This window comes from Natrix helvetica, assembly GCF_964273705.1.
Source record: "Natrix helvetica genome assembly, chromosome: 2".
Lineage (NCBI taxonomy): Eukaryota > Metazoa > Chordata > Lepidosauria > Squamata > Natricidae > Natrix > Natrix helvetica.
Window position 1 is genome coordinate 159,240,237 of NC_138552.1, and position 17,947 is coordinate 159,258,183.

The following is a 17,947-nucleotide window of genomic DNA, read 5'->3' on the forward strand; positions in this document are numbered from 1 at the left end:
TGAAAGGGCATATTCACAGAGAGCCGAGAGAGAGTATTCCCAGGAAACTGAGAGAGAGTATCCCCAGAGAGAACCCATGAGAACCTATCTCACAACGATAGGTCAGGTCTGCACAAAGCGGCCTAAAAAGCTGAAACTCACTGTCCTCCTGGAGGACTCCCCCTGCAAGCTTGAAGTCGACACGGGATCGTCCCTGACGATCATCTCGTGGTCAGCCATGAAAAGAGCAATTCCGAGCCTTAAGAAGCGCCAACTGCGAACACCAGACATCCTGCTACGAGACTACCAGGGGAACAGGGTCCCCATCGTGGGTCAAGGCACGTTTCGGGTCCAGTTCAAAGACATCATAGCCCAGCTGCCCGTGACCGTCGCCAGGGCGCCATTACAGAGCTTCCTTGGACTGGATTGGTTTGAAGCCCTGGGGCTAGAAGTCACCGGAATCAACGCCGTGGAGAACAGCAGCGCTGAGCAGATTTTTAAGGAGTTCGAGGATGTGTTCAGCCCCGGCCATGGTAAGTATGTGGGAAAGCCAATATCATTCAATCTAGATCCCAAAGTGGCACCAATCCGACTCAAACCTAGAAGAGTGCCTTTTGCACTCCGTCCCAAGATTGACAAGGAAATCGATAAGCTCATAGAGCAAGGGATCCTTGAACCGGTGGATCACGCGCGTTGGGAAACCCCCATTGTGACCCCAGTTAAATGAGATGGGTCAGTCCGCGTCTGCACGGACTATAAATGCACAATTAATGTCGCCCTACAACAGAGTGCGTATCCTGTGCCCGTAGTCCAACACCTATTGCACTCGTTGGGGCCAGGAAAAATATTTGCAAAGTTAGACATGGCACAAGCATATCAGCAGCTGCCTGTGGATAGCACCACGGCGGAGGCCCAAACTATAGTGACGCACAGGGGTGCTTTTAAATGCAACCGGTTACAATTCGGCGTAAGCATCGCTCCAGGTCTGTTCCAAAGCGTCATGGAACGGCTTTTGCAGGGCATACCAGGAGTCGTCCCATATTTTGACGACAACTTGGTGTCGGCTGCAAACGAGGAGCAACTGTTAAAACGTGTTAGAACTGTTTTGGCCAGAATCAGAGAAAAGGGTCTCCGCCTAAAAAAGGAAAAATGTCAAATTAACGTGCCGAGCGTAGAATTCCTGGGGTATAGAATCGATGGACTGGGTATACACCCAACATCGAAGAAAATTAAGGTGATCCAGGATGCCCCCACACCACGAAATCAGACCGAGTTGCAGGCATTCCTCGGACTTCTTAACTTCTACAGCGTTTTTCTAAGACAGAAAGCCACCGTCGCTGAGCCGTTACACCGACTCCTAGCCAAGAACGCGAAATGGACCTGGGGACGTTCCGAGGTGGCCGCCTTCACCGCAGTCAAGCGTCTACTTACGACCGACTCGCTACTCATCCAATACAGCCAAACCCTACCACTGGTATTGACCTGCGATTCATCACCTTTCGGCGTCGGCGCAGTACTCAGCCACAGAATGTCAAATGGAAACGAAGCACCCATAGCATTCTACTCAAGGACTTTATCATCGGCTGAACGAAACTACAGCCAAATGGACAGGGAAGCGTTAGCCGCTGTGGCTGGAGTCAAACGTTTCCACGAGTATCTCTACGGCCGCGATTTCAAACTTATCACAGATCACAAACCATTGCTGGGTCTTTTGGCGGGAAACCGCCCCACACCGGTCTCACTCTCCCCGCGCATGACCAGGTGGACTGTTTTCCTGGCTGCGTATTCCTACAAGTTGATACATCGACCGGGTTCCACATTAGGGCACGCAGACGCACTCAGCCATTGCCCACTACCAGAACTGTTAACAGACCCCACTCCCAAAATACCGGTTCTCCTGATTGACTGTTTGGACTCAGGACCAGTTTCTTCTGTGGACGTTGCTAGGTTTTCTGCTAAGGACAATGTAATCAGACAGGTACAAACTTGGGTATGGAGGGGGTGGCCCAAAGGGAATGTGGGACCCGAATTCAAACTGTTTTGGTCTAAGCGCGACGAACTGTCGGTTTTACAAGGTTGTTTATTGTGGGGGGGTCGAGTTGTTGTACCATACGCACTGCGGAGAAATGTATTAGAGGCTTTACATGTTGGGCATCCAGGAATCGTAACAATGAAAGCATTAGCTAGGAGTTACGTTTGGTGGCCTAATATGGACAAGGAGATAGAGGAATGGGTAGCCACTTGTGATCCGTGCCAAGAGTCCAGACCAGCCCCCCCTGAAGCGCCCGCCACGGAATGGGACAAACCAAAAGCACCCTGGTCGCGAATACACATTGATTTCGCAGGGCCAGTCCAAGGGCAAACGTTTCTAATAGTTGTGGATGCATACTCCAAATGGTTGGAAGTAGTCCTAATGACTTCAATCACGGTAGAGGCAGTCATTAAGGTACTACGGTGACTTTTCGCCACTCATGGCCTGCCCGACCTCCTGGTCTCCGACAACGGGCCCCAATTCACGGCCATGCAATTCGAAACATACTTAGCGAGTCAGGGAATTTGGCATGCCCTCGTCGCGCCATTCCATCCGGCATCGAACGGACAGGTGGAGAGAATGGTGCGATCTGCAAAAGAGACCCTCGCTAGGATGGGCCCAGGTGATTGGCAAACACGAATCGACCATTACTTACTAATCCAACATATTACCCCTAGTGCCACGACCAGAAGGAGCCCCGCTGAACTCCTCATGGGTCGCCGATTACGGTCTCACCTGGACCGGCTTCACCCAAACTACTCTGCCACATCGCCCCCAGACTCCACAAGCAAAATTCGGAACTTTAGCATAGGGGATTCAGTATACGCCCACAACTATGCAGGGGGGACGCTGTGGATTCCGGCAAAGGTAATTGGTATCACGGGTCCTCGATCATACTTGTTGGAACTAGAGGACGGGAGGAACTGGAAGAGGCACATAGACCAACTCCGAGGTCGCCTAACGCACTCCAACCTACGATCAGCAAATGAAGACTTCATTCCGTCGGAAAATCAGCCAAGGCAGCAACCCGAATATCCGAGCACAGAGGACTACAGCACCACGGAGCCTGGGGTTGAACCGGAGATCAACGATAGAGCGGAACAGCCTCCGAGCGAGGGGAACCTACCATCCCCTGCCAGCGAAACGGAACAGGAGGAACACGCCGATCTCACACCCGTTCCTACTCAACCCGAAATCTGACGGTCCACCCGAGTAAGGCAGAAACCGGCATACTTACAGGACTTTGTCACAAACCGGAACACTCCATCTAAGAGGGGAGGGGTGTTAGATATTAGCATATACCACTGTAAGTCTCCACTCAGGTCCGCCACTAGGGCGGGAACAAGGGGTTGTTCTGATTGGACGGGAGGCATACCCGATCCCTATAAAAGGGGAGCTATTAGACACCAAGCTAAGCTGGATCACTACTACTACTAAATAAAGAGCTGTTGTTGTCACTATCGTCTGGAGTCCTTTCTCTCGTTGCCCGAATCTAACACTCAGTCATTACCATAGTTTAAAATATGAAATGTTTTTTTTTGAGGGGGGGGGGGAACCATCAGTGTTAAGCCAGTGGTGGCCATATAGGCTGTAAAAGGAACTCACTCTTTTTCCAATTAATTTCATTACAGAAATAACTTTCTTAAGACTGGGAGAATCTTTGAATAATGTATTGCAGCCCAGTCTAATAAGCACAACCATTTTTCTCCTGAGAAGTACAGTAGCCGTTTCCTAGTCTTTACGTGAATCCATTAACACAAAACATGTTCTTTGTTGTGTGTACACCACAATTTTTTTAGAAAAGTAAAATTCAGTTATTTACTTCGTCCTGACAAGAGGAAACACTACAGTCTGTAAAACCTATGCTGCAAATCCCTTCTGCACTATTATTTTCTTTCATCTATAACTCTTTTATTTTAGGTCATCAAGGCTATGACCCAAAACATGGATATCTAAAAGAAGGTAAAAGACAAGCAGCCATTTTTTGTATTTTTTGGAAATAAAATATCAAGATTATTCAGATATGTGTAATGAAGGACAACCTCAAAGATGATGTTTTTATGTGATTTTCATCATTAAAGGGACACCGGAAATTTTTGTATTTTTGTTTTGACTTTTTTTTTAATGGGTATTTCTATCTAAATTGAAAGCTATAGAGTAGCTTTAAGGCAAACATCTGCAAAAAGATGTAACCTTTTCAAAAGATTCCCCTCACCACTAATGTATTTGCTTTGCTAAATTAGACTGAATCACAGCATAGATTATATTCCAGACTCAGATATTCAGAGACTGACAAATATGTACAAGCCACTTGAAGCATTGATTGATTTCATCTTCTTAGGATGAACAGTATATCGATAACAAGTCACTGCTTGTTACTATTTTCCTCCTTTTTTTCTGGGTTGGGGAATGGCATCGTTTTGCCTCCATAACTTTGTCTACAGTTGATAGCACAATTCCTTGCTGCAGAATGAAGGATGGAGCTCTTATTATCAAATCCTTTATCCCTATTTCATATCACATTGTATCCTTATTCAGAAATCACATAATTGACCAATAACAAGTGCAAAGAACTTAGGTGTCTGTCTCTTGTTAGGCAGCTTGACAGATGACTAAGCACCACATATATTCACCTATCCCTGCCACACCATACTGGAAGGGAAAAGGTGTTTTTTTTTCCCCTGCCAGAAAATGACAATTGGTAGGAGAAGAAATGCAGACAATGGGATGCAAAAATCATTTTCCTTAACTTGGTCTGCATTAAAAGAATAAGAAAAGCACCATTCACTGATCTCATTACTGAGACATATTACCGATAAGTTCGCTTGGTGCTGGCTATTGACTGAAGGAAACAGTTTTAACACTATCCTATGTCTATCTCCATTTTGTACTCTTTCTTACTCCTAAAGATTTTGCCCTTGTCAATGGATAATATGATATAAAACCCAACAGATTATCTCAAGAGCTTCATTCATTACTCATATGGTTTGCTATATGTTCATGCATGTTTATGGGTATATATCAGTGGTGGGTTTCAAACTTTTTTAGAACCTATTCTGTGGGTGTAGCCTATTTTGTGGGTATGGCTTGGTGGTCATGTGACCAGGCAGGTGTGGCCAACTTGACACCACTCATGCACACTCAGTCACGACACACACACACCCAAGCCATTCTCACGGTAGCAAAACTTTTTGGGACTCTGATGAAGGGAGGGGAAGAAACTCCCAAAAATGGACAACTGGAGGATTAAGGGCTGATATTGGGGGGATTGGAGAAGGCCGGACAGGGAGGAATACAGGAGAAAACTATCACACACTGGGAAAAGAACTTTGGGAAATTGGAGAAGGCAGGACAGAGAGGAATCCAGGAGAAAACTCCTGAGGTTGCCACTGCTGTCTGGCGGATTGTGCTTCTCCCTTCACCACTTGCACTCCCAGGTGTGGTGAGCCCTGCAATGGGACTTGACACCAAATTGCAGGTTCGTGTTTGTGTCCTGCAGTCATGCATAGTGCCCCCCCCCTGGTTCCTCCTTTTGCATTCTGTTTTTTTGGGGGGAGGAAGCAGTAATATGGTAAAGGAAGCGAGCACCGGCCATCATCCCTGCTTCTTTCCTTTGTGAGCCGTGGCAGCGGGAGAAACCAAGGCTCCTTTGCAAGCGGGGGAGGGGACAAGCGGGGGGTAGCCAGCAGAGAGACTGTACCAGTATGGGGCCTCCAGCTGTAACAGTTCGCAAATGTATGCCCAATTTCTGGTACCGGTCCTGGCATACCAGTGCGTACCGGTAGAAACCGACCACTGGTATATATGCTGTGGACTATTGGAATGCGCTCAATATGGGCATGACCTTGAAACTCATTCAGAAGCTTCAGATGGATGCACAATACCACTATTATAGGTGCTGCATTAGCTCCCAGTATGATTTCAGGTACAATTCAAGGTACTGGTTAACATACCTTGAAGGCCAGCATGGCATGGTTATTTCTGGGACCACCTCTCCCTTCCCATCGGATCTGGTAGAATGGAGCATACTCCAAGTTCTCGTGCTAAGGCAGTGGCACATAGGGGGCCCAAGCAAATATATCACGATGCTTGCCCTAAGAAATAGGCTCCATTCAGAGGTTCAAACAACTCCAACCTATGGCCTTTTGGAAAACCACAAAGATCTGGCTTTCCTCCTAGGAACAGGAGGCTGAGTTTTTAGTTGAGGAGCTCTGGATGATGGATGAATATCAGATGTTAGGCATTTTCAGTGAGGGGGACTCAATCTAAGTCTTTATTGTTTTTGAAGTTCTATTGCTAATGTTTTCTATAGAATTTTTATTGGAGCTTCATTGGATAGATGAGAAACCTTACAATTCTGATTAATAAAGAAAAGAATAAAATAAAATGGTAAAATAGTAAAGATTAGAATTTTGCACATTTACGCCTCAGCACTGTTTTCTCAAATGAGACATGTTTTATCTTACATTTGGAATGGGATGGGATGGGATGGGATGGGATGGGATGGGATGGAATGGAATAGAATAGAATAGAATAGAATAGATTCATTGTCCAAGAGAAATACGACACACAATGAATTTGTCTTCAGTGCATAAGCTCTCAATGTATATAAAAGATATAAGTGATAAATCATGATCATAGTAATCATAAATACATTCATCATGAATCATAATATACAACACTTGATAGTGATAGTCATAGGATACTAAATAAGCAATCAAAATCATACAAAGAAACTAAATAAAACATTATAAATCATAAAGATAGAAGCAATAACGTTATAATTGTAAGAAGAAAAGGAGATAGGTAATAGGAAGGATGAGAAGAATAATAGTAATACTGTCTTAGTAAATAGTTTGACAGTGTTGTGGGAATTAGTTGTTTAGCAAAGTGATGGTATGCAGGGGAAAATTGTCTTTGGGTCTAGTTCTGCATCTAAGTATATTTCATCAAAGTAAACCAATATTTTAATTAATTTGTTTCCTGGTTAGTTAACTAAATAATTCCTAAGACTTTTTATTCAATTTATGCATCTGAATTCTTAAAGTTCTTTACTTTAAAAAGTAAGTACTGTGAACTGGAGATTCTTACTTCAAGGAACAAAACTATATTGATAATTTCAGTATTTCTAAATACCAAAGCTATAACTTAGTTAATTGCAAGCCTGTGGTTGCAATTAAGTGATGTAAACAGAGTTCAATGTAATGAGATGGCCATTCTTCTCAACTAAAATTATGACAATATTGGCAACAAAGTTGACTGCATGAACAAATCTCTTTTATTTGATGGATAATGAGAGCCAAGAGCTGTTTCTTTACCATTGTCTTTGTCTGCTCTGTAATGCTTCAAAAGATTATGGTTTTTAAACAATCACATTCTTATGACTGCTTGTTAAGGAAGCAATGCATTTGTATTTAAATTGGTTTAGTTTCCAGTAACTGAATATACTATTCATACATAAACAAATTTCACACAAAACATCAGACTGCTTTAATATTCAGTTATATAATAAACAACTGTATTATACTACTCAGTTTCATGCTCATATTTAGGCATAAAGGATAGAATTATACTTTCTTATTTCTCTGCAAGCTAGCTGTAAATCTAGTAAAATAAGAACAATGGGGAGTTTTGAAAAGAGACAATACTACATACACACATGCATGTTTTGAACTCATACTAGAACGACTGAAATATGTGTGAAAACCTACATTGGTATTGAAAAAGTAACTTTGCATCCTTTGCTCATTTAATACATGATGATAATATGTCATCCGGTTGGATTTGACTGTTAGTGACCGCATAGATTTATTGAATGCATAGTACCATATATTACATAAGGAATCAGTTGTTGAATCTATTTGCAGTTGGGAAATTTTATTTAACCATGATAAACCTGGGATCCTGTAGACTGAACCATGTTTTTAGGTTAATTTAGTTATAATTTGAACAACAAGATAGGGAAAAGATATAGGAGCATTGGCTATGGGGAAAAAATCTAAATTTTCTTCTCTGTAACAAATAGCACGTCATATCTGTGCTTCTACTTTCTCTTTGTTATATCTGTGGGTTTTATATGTGCATCAGAGGTGGTATTCTACTGGTTTGTACCAGATTGCCCAAACTGGTAGTGGAAATCATGGGTGGCTCTGCCCACCTGTGCCCGGCTCTATGACATCCCATTTACCCCCCCCCCCTTTTTTTTGCCACAAGCACATGTGGAGAAGGATCTGCGCATGCGCTGACATTTGCAAACCGTTAGGGAAAGTAACTGTATACCAACCCTGATGTGCATATGTCCACATTGTTTTATGCTAGCTCATGCAAGCAAACTCTTCATTACTTAATTTATGTCTGTTAGCTTAGGTAGAAATGGTATTCCTTCCTGGAAGTAGAACACTTGATTAAGGATAGGAAGGAATTTCCTGTCCCTAATATAATTTCTCCAAATATAATCATCCTTTAGTGTTCACAGTGCTCTGAATTTTGCAATGCAGTTCTGATCCAAATCAATATACAAAAGGCATTTGGGCAAGAGGAAATTATTTGGAAAAATGGGAAGAATCAGATTCATCTGTCCTTGCCTGTGACTGTATCCATACAAATGATGGGCTTCTCCAACTTTAGACGCTACCTTGTTCTGACATGCTGTATCACATGCTGGTCATTGCTAATAGAATTCCAGTTTTATTATATCCGTTTGACTTGTAGCCCAACACCGAATAAATGCCACATAAGAGGAAATAACTGAAGAGGTGAGTAACTTCCCTGTCTATGAAACTGCCCTTTTTTCTAGTTGATAGAATTCTTTGGTCTTTCTAAATTACTTTTTCTGCCCTCCTGCTGATAGAGGAGTGATTTCCAGCTTCTTGAAGATAGCTGAAGTTTGATAAAAAGCCTGTTCTCTTTTCCAGCTTAGCAGGATGATTAAGGAACACTGCATCTCTGTCAAAAGTGCTTCAGAGCCATTGTGACTGAAGCAAACTAAATTGGCACAGAGCAAGCAGGAAATGTAAATAATTGCACCATCTCAAATTTACAGAAAACAGCACAGTTTAGAATAAATTGTGTATGCATTATAGAATGGTCAAATTTGTCTCCCTGTGTTTTTTTTTTTACCCCCTTCTACCCCTAAGCAGAAAATTCTATTTAAGAACTCTTCTCAGTGTTTATATTTCAAGAAAAAGGAAATGTTAAGCCTCAGGGAAAGAGTAAATATTCATTAGATATCAAAGTTTTTTTTTATCTTATGCTTCGCTATATACTGATGTAGTTATAAATCTATTGTCCAAAATCATCAGCTGAGAAATTTTAGACAAGAAATTTGCAATGCCTGAATGCAGAGTGAAAGTGAGAAATAGTGGAGAGTACAAAAGTGTACAAAGGATTGACACTAAGTTGCCCTTTGTGGTGGCAACATTTTTTTCTTGAAAATGTCTAGGTTTAACAATAGCACTTATATATTGCTTCGCAGTGCTTTACAGCATTCTCTGAATGATTTACAAATGTCAGCATATAGTCCCCTAACAGTCTGGGACCTCATTTTCAGACCTCAGAAGGAGGTCAGGATCGAACTTCAGCCTTGAGCAGAGTCAACCTGCAATACTGCATTCCAACCGCTGTGCCATCACATCTTAACTTGAACAAAATGTTGTATAATTGTCAGTTTGAATGCTCCTAGTAATTTTGAGGATAATGAAGATTTATATTTAGGCATATTAAATATTAAAAATATTGGTAGCAAACCTGCCACTATTAGAAGTATCAAATCCAATTCATGTTCCAAGGTATGCTTAAAATCACTTTTAACTGCCAAGTAATAAAGTGAAATTCACTTTTAATTGCAAAGACTATCCATGGAGAGGTGCAATTACTAACCTAACTATGTCATCGCTGCAGAAAAGATATAGATAATGTTAATGCAAACTGATAGCTTTTAACGAGAATATCAGCTTTTCGGTATGCTTTTCTCACGTACAACTAAATAAAAATATCTGCAAACGTAAATCCGTATGAAATACCTAAAGTCCAAGCCTGTTCTCTTCCCATTTTCAGGAATTCCTGGGTCAGGACACATATCTGAGGCAACAGCATCTCCTCCTTGACTCACTGTAATAGAAAAAGAATGGGCTATCACATTTGATAAGCTATACTTTAAATACAACTTTTTAGAAAGACAAAGATAATCATGAAAAGTTTAATGCATTATCCATTAAGAGTCAGCTGTGACCTTAGAGCCAGAAAGTACCTATCCACAGCCTCCTCCTCAACAAGGTCCTAACAATTATGGAGTAACAAGAATAGTTTTTAGCACACAAACACCAAGTTTCTTGCACAGCACTCTAAGTCAAACCTTATTATACCTTAATGCAAAGTGTGAACACCTAAGGGAGGAAATTGTTTGTCTCCCAACATAGAAAGTTGGGGTTTTTGTTCATACAGAGTACAGAAAACTCAACACACTGAAACTCAGGCAATTGATTATTGCCCCTTCACTTTCCATAGCTGTAAATGTGAAACTTATTAGCAGTCCAATGCACTTAGGTTTAGGGCCTTATAAATACCTCCACACCTTCTAGAGGCTGATGAGAAAGTGGATTTGGATATTCTGGCAAAGATATGGAACTTGTCCCATTTTAATATCAACATAGTTTATAACCGGAGACCCAGAACTGTACATTAGCCTTTAAAACTTGGACTGTGGCTCTGAGAAATGTCAAAGATTGTAAACAAATTGTAATGTGACATAAATAGAAAAGACTTACAATCTCTGACTGGAAGGGTATCCTACTTATATTTTATTTAGTCTTTTGTGTGTATGTGTGTGGGGTGTGTGTGTGTGTGTGGGTGTGGGAGTGTATCTAGATGGATGGATGAATGGATGGATAGATAGATGATAGATGATAGATAGATAGATAGATGATAGATAGATAGATAGATAGATAGATAGATAGATAGATGATAGATAGATAGATGATAGATAGATAGATAGATAGATAGATAGATAGATAGATAGATAGATAGATAGATAGATAGATAGATAGATAGATAGATAGATAGTCAGTCTTTTGGAATATAGTTTAAGGTCTATAATTCAAAATTTGATGGATGTGAAGTATAGTTCTGCTTAAGGCTCAATTCAGCTCTGCTAAACTTCTAGAATTCCCAACAGAAGGTCAATAATCATTTCTACAGTATAGTGAAAACATCCAAGATTGAGAAAATTGATTTAATATTGTTATATCTATAAACACAACAAATGTTTTTTGGTAGTTTATGACTTTCTGGAAAATCTGATTATACAATACATCATGTGTCTCAAAATTATGTATAAAAGTTTCAGCACACTAAAAATTACGTTAAATATATTGGATTCTGACCTTGATTTTATTCAAAGAAAGAAATCACAATCAAGCTATATATCTTTCAATCTCTACTAAGATTATTTTTAATTTACAATATATAAGTCCTCTAGAACTATTTTGAATATACTCTCTTATTTTTCAGCATTGTTTCCAAGTCACTCTTCATGGTTAATATATCACAGTAACTTTTCAGCATCAATCCCCATGTGTGAGGGTGTTCCTCATTTCAAGCTTCATAAGTTGCTGAATAAAAAAAGGAACACCCTGATCTCAGAACCTTTCAGCAATTTTTGTTTCATTTAAATAGGATTCACATCAGCACACATGTTCTCCTCCTTGCTATGAAGAGCAAAATGTGCCTAAAAATTATGTCAGAATAAGTAATATATATTTATTGACTCCCCAAGAGAAAAAAAAACATGCTCAGACAAAGGAAATTACATAATATCTTGTTCATAGACTCTCCATGAAAAATATTCAGCGAGTTGTCATTTTGGTACAATATTCAATATTGTGATGGAATGTTGTCTGGCTTCCCAGGAGAAAGGAAGTTCATTTCAGAAAAGCAAAAGACAGCCAAGCTCAGAAGCTGGGATAGCTTCTGTGGAGAAAAAGAGTTTTAAGTTTTTTTCCCTATTAGGTCTTAAAGAATATGTTTAGTGGTACAGGTAGTCTGTTTTAGTTTGGAAAGATTAGTGTCCATGGGTGATGTTCGTCCACCATGTTCAAAGAGGACCTGGCATCTAACAATACAATAGCAGAGTTGGAAGGGACCTTGGAGGTCTTCTAATCCAACCCCCTACCTAGGTAGGAAACCCTATTCCGTTCCAGACAAATGGCTATCCAACATCTTCTTAAAGACTTCCAGTGTTGGGGCATTCACAACTTCTGGAGGCAAGCTGTTCCACTGATTAATTGTTCTAACTGTTAGGAAATTTCTCCTCAGTTCTAAGTTGCTTCTCTCCTTGATTCGTTTCCACCCATTGCTTCTTGTTCTACCCTCAAGTGCCTTGGAGAATAGTTTGATTCCCTCTTCTTTGTGGCAACCCCTGAGATATTGGAACACTGCTATCATGTCTCCCCTAGTCCTTCTTTTCATTAAACTAGACATACCTGCAACCATTCTTCATATATTTTAGTCTCTAGTCCCCTAATCATCTTTGTTGCTCTTCTCTGCACTCTTTCTAGAGTCTCCACATCTTTTCTACATCGTGGCGACCAAAACGGAATGCAGTATTCCAAGTGTGGCCTTACCAAGGCCTTATAAAGTGGTATTAACACTTCACGTGATTTTGATTCTATCCCTCTATTTATGCAGCCTAGAACTATGTTGGCTTTTTTGGCAGCTGCTGCACACTGCTGGCTCATATTTAAATGGTTGTCCACTAGGACTCCAAGATCCCTTTCACAGTTACTACTGTTGAGCAAGGTACCACCTATACTGTACCTGTGCATTTTGTTTTTCTTGCCTAAATGTAGAACCTTACTCTTTTCACCATTGAATTTCATTTTATTAGATAGTGCCCAATGTTCAAGTTTGTCAAGATCAATTTGTGGTCTGTCCATGATGTGTCCTCGGGTGGCTGGTAATGCCTATATGGGCATGAAATGTTTTGCCACATGTTGGGCCGACATGTGTGGGCACCATTGTTGCAGCATTTGCAGCTCTGGCTTTGCAGAGTGCTTGTTTCTCTTGTGCTGTGGTTGTTCTTCTGTCCTCAGATGTCTGGCAGCCTTGGTGGATCAGCGTGCACCATGTCAATCGATCTTGTGCCAGGGTTTCCCAGGAGATGGAACAATAAAGGAAACACCTTAGAAGAATCTCAACATGTCTTCTTTGAAGCATGGAATATATGTACATTGTCATACATATTCTCCTTAGAAAATTCACACCACAATTGGTATAGAAACAAAGAAGCTTATTCAGGAGAGTAAATTACCTAGGTATATTGAAACAAACTTAGCTGTCAAGTTGTTTTAAATCAGAGACCAGTGAAAAAGGAAGAGGTGACAATGAAAATTCCAAATAGCGAACCGTGACATTTGAATTTTTATTTTACACTTACAGTAGTAAGTTTTCCTGCAATTCAAATGTGCTCTTTTTTTAAAAAAAAAAAGGCAACTGGACTGTTTGAGGAAGAAGATGTTTTACTTCTCATCCAAAAAATCTTCATCAGTTTTCCTGGAAGTTTATGTTTTCATAAATCGAGACAGAATCATAATTTTTAATTAAATCAATTAAATTAGGATGAACTCGTTTTAGGGACAATTTTCTAATTTGTCCCATGAATGATTTGGCCTAAAATGCATATATTCTCATAGATATGATATTAATAATTGAAACAAAATCGAATTGACTGAAACAAATCATTCTCATAAAGCCCTCAGCCAGCCTAAATACGTAGCTACACACAAAATATAATACAAAAATGATATGTATGTGGCAATATAATTTATTAAAATTACAGGTAAGCTATCTCTTTTTAACAAATATGGAAAGTTACCATAGTTGAGCCTTAAATCAGTGTAACAAATTATATTGAATGAGGATTCCAAGTAGGCTTGAGAATCTTATCTCAGTATATAGGTCTAACTAGAACAAAGTTATGATGTAGGATTCTATTTACTCCCATTCTCCTTCTCTTGTATCCTCTTTTCACTGTTCTTTCAATAAATCTTAAAACTGAAATAGACTGGTATGGATTTGTTCTTGTTTGTTGCATCTTTAAGGGATCATCTACCTGCCTACACAGTTCAGAATAGTTATTCTGTTTGTGTGTAAGGCTAAGGGGGGGAACACCATGTATTTCACATATAATTCAGATTATGTAACAAATGTTTGCTGGTATGGGGAATTATTTTATATAATGAAAAAATAATGAATATAATATGTTCAAGGACAGGTCGTCCTCATTTGCTGATGGTAATTGGAACTGGGGGCTCAATTGCTAAGCAACATGGTTCTAAGGCACAATGTCACGTTACCATGCCAACTTACAATTGCAGGTCTGGCAAGGCCTGGATTGACTTTAAACAGCTGTCCTTTAAAATATGGCTCGCATCAGGGATTGAATTGTTAACAGAATACTGCACATGGCGGGTAATACACAAAAAGATCAAGAGCAACCAAGTGAATCATATTCGCTTTTTCAGTCCTTAAATAAAGATAATCCAGCAAGGTGGTCAAGCCAGCCTTGATACCATACCATAGCCAGTTTGAAAGTGTGCCAAAACAATCTGCTTCTATAGCACTTGGAGCTTAATAACCCATCAATCTTTATGGATACTTTGAGAATGGGGCTAGAAGGATTACTATTATGACATCAGGAAGATTATTCATGCCCAGATTTGCAACTGCTGACTTTTTTCTTTTCTTTTTTGGACATCTGAATTAGTTCATTTTCTTCTGAAGAGCAAGGAAGAGACATTCAAGAAGCTTTCCTTGAAGTGTTTTGTTATGAAACAAATTTCAGGCATTTTTTAAAAAAGAAATACACTGCATTATACAATATACAGTCTATAGCAGTGTTTTTCAACCTTTTTTGGGCAAAGGCACACTTGTTTCATGAAAAATATCACGAGGCACACCACCATTAGAAAATGTAAAAAAATTTAACTCTGTGCCTATATTGACTATATATAAAGTAATTCTCTTGAATAGGAATCAAATAAACACAAAGAAAGTATTTTATAATTACTTTATTATGAAATAGTAAGTAAACAGAAATATGAAAAATTATAAAATACTTTATTCAGTGCGCAACCTGGGCAAAATTGGCTCTTAAAACTGGTGGACTTCAACTCCCAGAATTCTGAGAGTTGAAGTCCACCAAGGGCATCAATCATATTAGCCCAGGCAGGGATCTGCAAAATTGGCTCTTAAGACTGGTGGACTTCAACTCCCAGAATTCTGAGAGTTGAAGTCCACCAAGGGCATCAATCATATTAGCCCAGGCAGGGATCTGCAAAATTGGCTCTTAAGACTGGTGGACTTCAACTCCCAGAATTCTGAGAGTTGAAGTCCACCAAGGGCATCAATCATATTAGCCCAGGCAGGGATCTGCAAAATTGGCTCTTAAGACTGGTGGACTTCAACTCCCAGAATTCTGAGAGTTGAAGTCCACCAAAGGCATCAATCATATTAGCCCAGGCAGGGATCTGCAAAATTGGCTCTTAAGACTGGTGGACTTCAATTCCCAGAATTCTGAGAGTTGAAGTCCACCAAGGGCATCAATCATATTAGCCCAGGCAGGGATCTGCAAAATTGGCTCTTAAGACTGGTGGACTTCAACTCCCAGAATTCTGAGAGTTGAAGTCCACCAAGGGCATCAATCATATTGGCCCAGGCAGGGATCTGCAAAATTGGCTCTTAAGACTGGTGGACTTCAACTCCCAGAATTCTGAGAATTGAAGTCCACCAGTCTTAAAACAGCCACCTTTGCAGACCTCTGTGTTAGCCCAAAGCCTGGCGCTGGGCGGGCCTTGCTCCCCCATTGGTGGAGCCCCAAGAAGCGAGGAGGGAGAAAAAGAGACGGAGGCAAGGAGCTTCCCCCCCCCGCAAAAATCTTATTAGGGAGCCGGCGGGCAGTAGCAAATTAGCTGATCATGCGGCGTGATCGGCTAATTTGCTACTGCCCGCCCGGCTCCCCGGTTAGATTTTTGCTGGGAGGAGGTGGGGGGGAAGCTCCTTAGCCTCAGTTTCTTTTTCTGCCTCCTCGCTTCTCGTCCCCGCCAGGCGGATCTGATCGGAACGCTGTGTGCAAGAGGCAAGCCCTTACTTTTATTATTACTTTTCAATTTTTCCCACGGCACACCAGGCAACATCTCGCGGCACACTAGTGTGCCGCGGAACAGTGGTTGAAAAACACTGGTCTATAGTACATGAGGGTTACAAAGTTATCCGTTCAGTTTAAAGCATCTGTTTAAATACTGGTTTTACTTGGAAAGGTTTTCAAATATTTTTAAATAGAAAGGACTTCTTAGATTTGCTGAAAATACCATAACAGAGGTTTGTTTTGTTTTATCTTCCTTATGCTTTTGTGGCAAACTGTTCCCCCACCCCAGTAATCTCCTATTCAGGTAAATAACAGCATTTGTCTTTCGTTTTTATTCTCCTTCTGTCTATCTCCAATGTGTTTAATGTATTCACTATTATATACTGAATTAAAATTGGGGGGGGGGGACTTGCTGCAAAAAATATTTCCTATGAATAAGACAGGAATTACTGCCATTAGATTCCCCCGTCCTTCTGTGTTTCATTTATTTCTGTAATTAGACTACTGAAAAGACAGTAGCAATTCCCCCCACCCTTCTTTCCAAATTAATAGCACTTCTAAATATAATTCTGGATTATTTTAAAAGAAGAAAATACATTTTAAAGCAATGCTGAAATGAGAAACTAGGCAGGACATGTGCTTTAATTACTTTCTAACTATAGTAAATGTTCATAACAAATTTTAAAATTCAAATTGCAATAAGATTGCTTCAGATCCAAACTATTGATAATTACATTTGCAAAACTATTAGTGAAAATAAAGGGGGGAAAAACTAATTAAGAATTAGCATACCTTACAGAGACGAAGAAAATATATAACTAAGCGCATCCCACACTAAATCTGTCTCTTCAGAAATTACTTCAAATGTTAGCACTTCCCTTCTTTTGCTAGTTACATATATAAAAATAAAGATGCTAATTAATCTCTTCCTTTTGCAATGACACTATAGGGATCTTAATACCTTGGATACAGAATGCTTATTTCTTTTTGTCTTGTGTTCTGTTGGTTGATGAACAATTCAAATGACAACATCATTCTTGATGATAAAGTGATTAAAACGGTGTTGTTTTTGTCAAAGCAACAAGACAATAACATCATGATGGACATTGTGATATTTCATCCTAAGTGACACTGTCAGCTTCCTAATCAATAAATGATGTGCCTGGGCTGCTTCAATTGCCTCAGCAATAAGCGTGGAAGATTAAGCCAGAAGAAATACATGTTTGCATCAAAATTGCATTTAAATCAGAAGATTGCAGGATAATAATCATCTATTTTATCAAAATGTTTATTACTTTGTTTTTAAAATCAAAAGTAAAGCAGGGGGATGGGGGGAGGAGGAGGAGTAGAAAAAGGAGAAAAAGAAGGAGGAGGAGGAGAAAGAGGAAAAAGGAGGCAGAGAAGAAGTAGAATCACAACCTCCCCGAACAAGATAGCTTTCCTTCGTAAACAGCAGGCACTTGATAAGCTGTAAAGTGTCAATAAGCTTCTACTCTTCCATGAAAAGTAAATTCACTTTTGTTGTTATCACTAATTTAACAACAGCAAAAAGAGATAGAAATAATATAACTGACAAAATCTGCACTGCTGCAGTTTGTTTGAGACTATGATTCTATCATTAACCAGATTGACAAAGGATTAATAGTCTACAAGAGTTTTCAGCTAAGTGTGCTTGAAGAATGACCACACTCATATACAGAAAGCTTCATTTCTAGCATCTGTTGAACTGGCTTAACTTCAACCTGAATCAGTGGAGAGCTATGGTCAGTCAATGTATTCCAGTGTTAAAAGAAGTG

At 40.0% G+C, this 17,947-nt stretch overlaps 1 protein-coding gene across 1 annotated transcript in view; it reads right to left on the bottom strand.

The window, feature by feature from the left end:
• CSMD1 (CUB and Sushi multiple domains 1) overlaps positions 1 to 17,947 on the bottom strand; it is a gene marked incomplete at its 5' end in the record, with an annotated part of 1,188,747 nt that overhangs the window by 306,954 nt on the left and 863,846 nt on the right. The window contains one exon of the mRNA XM_081942958.1: positions 10,033 to 10,120. Within this exon, the coding sequence (XP_081799084.1) occupies positions 10,033 to 10,120 (88 nt within the window). The remainder of the gene's footprint in view (positions 1 to 10,032; positions 10,121 to 17,947) is intronic.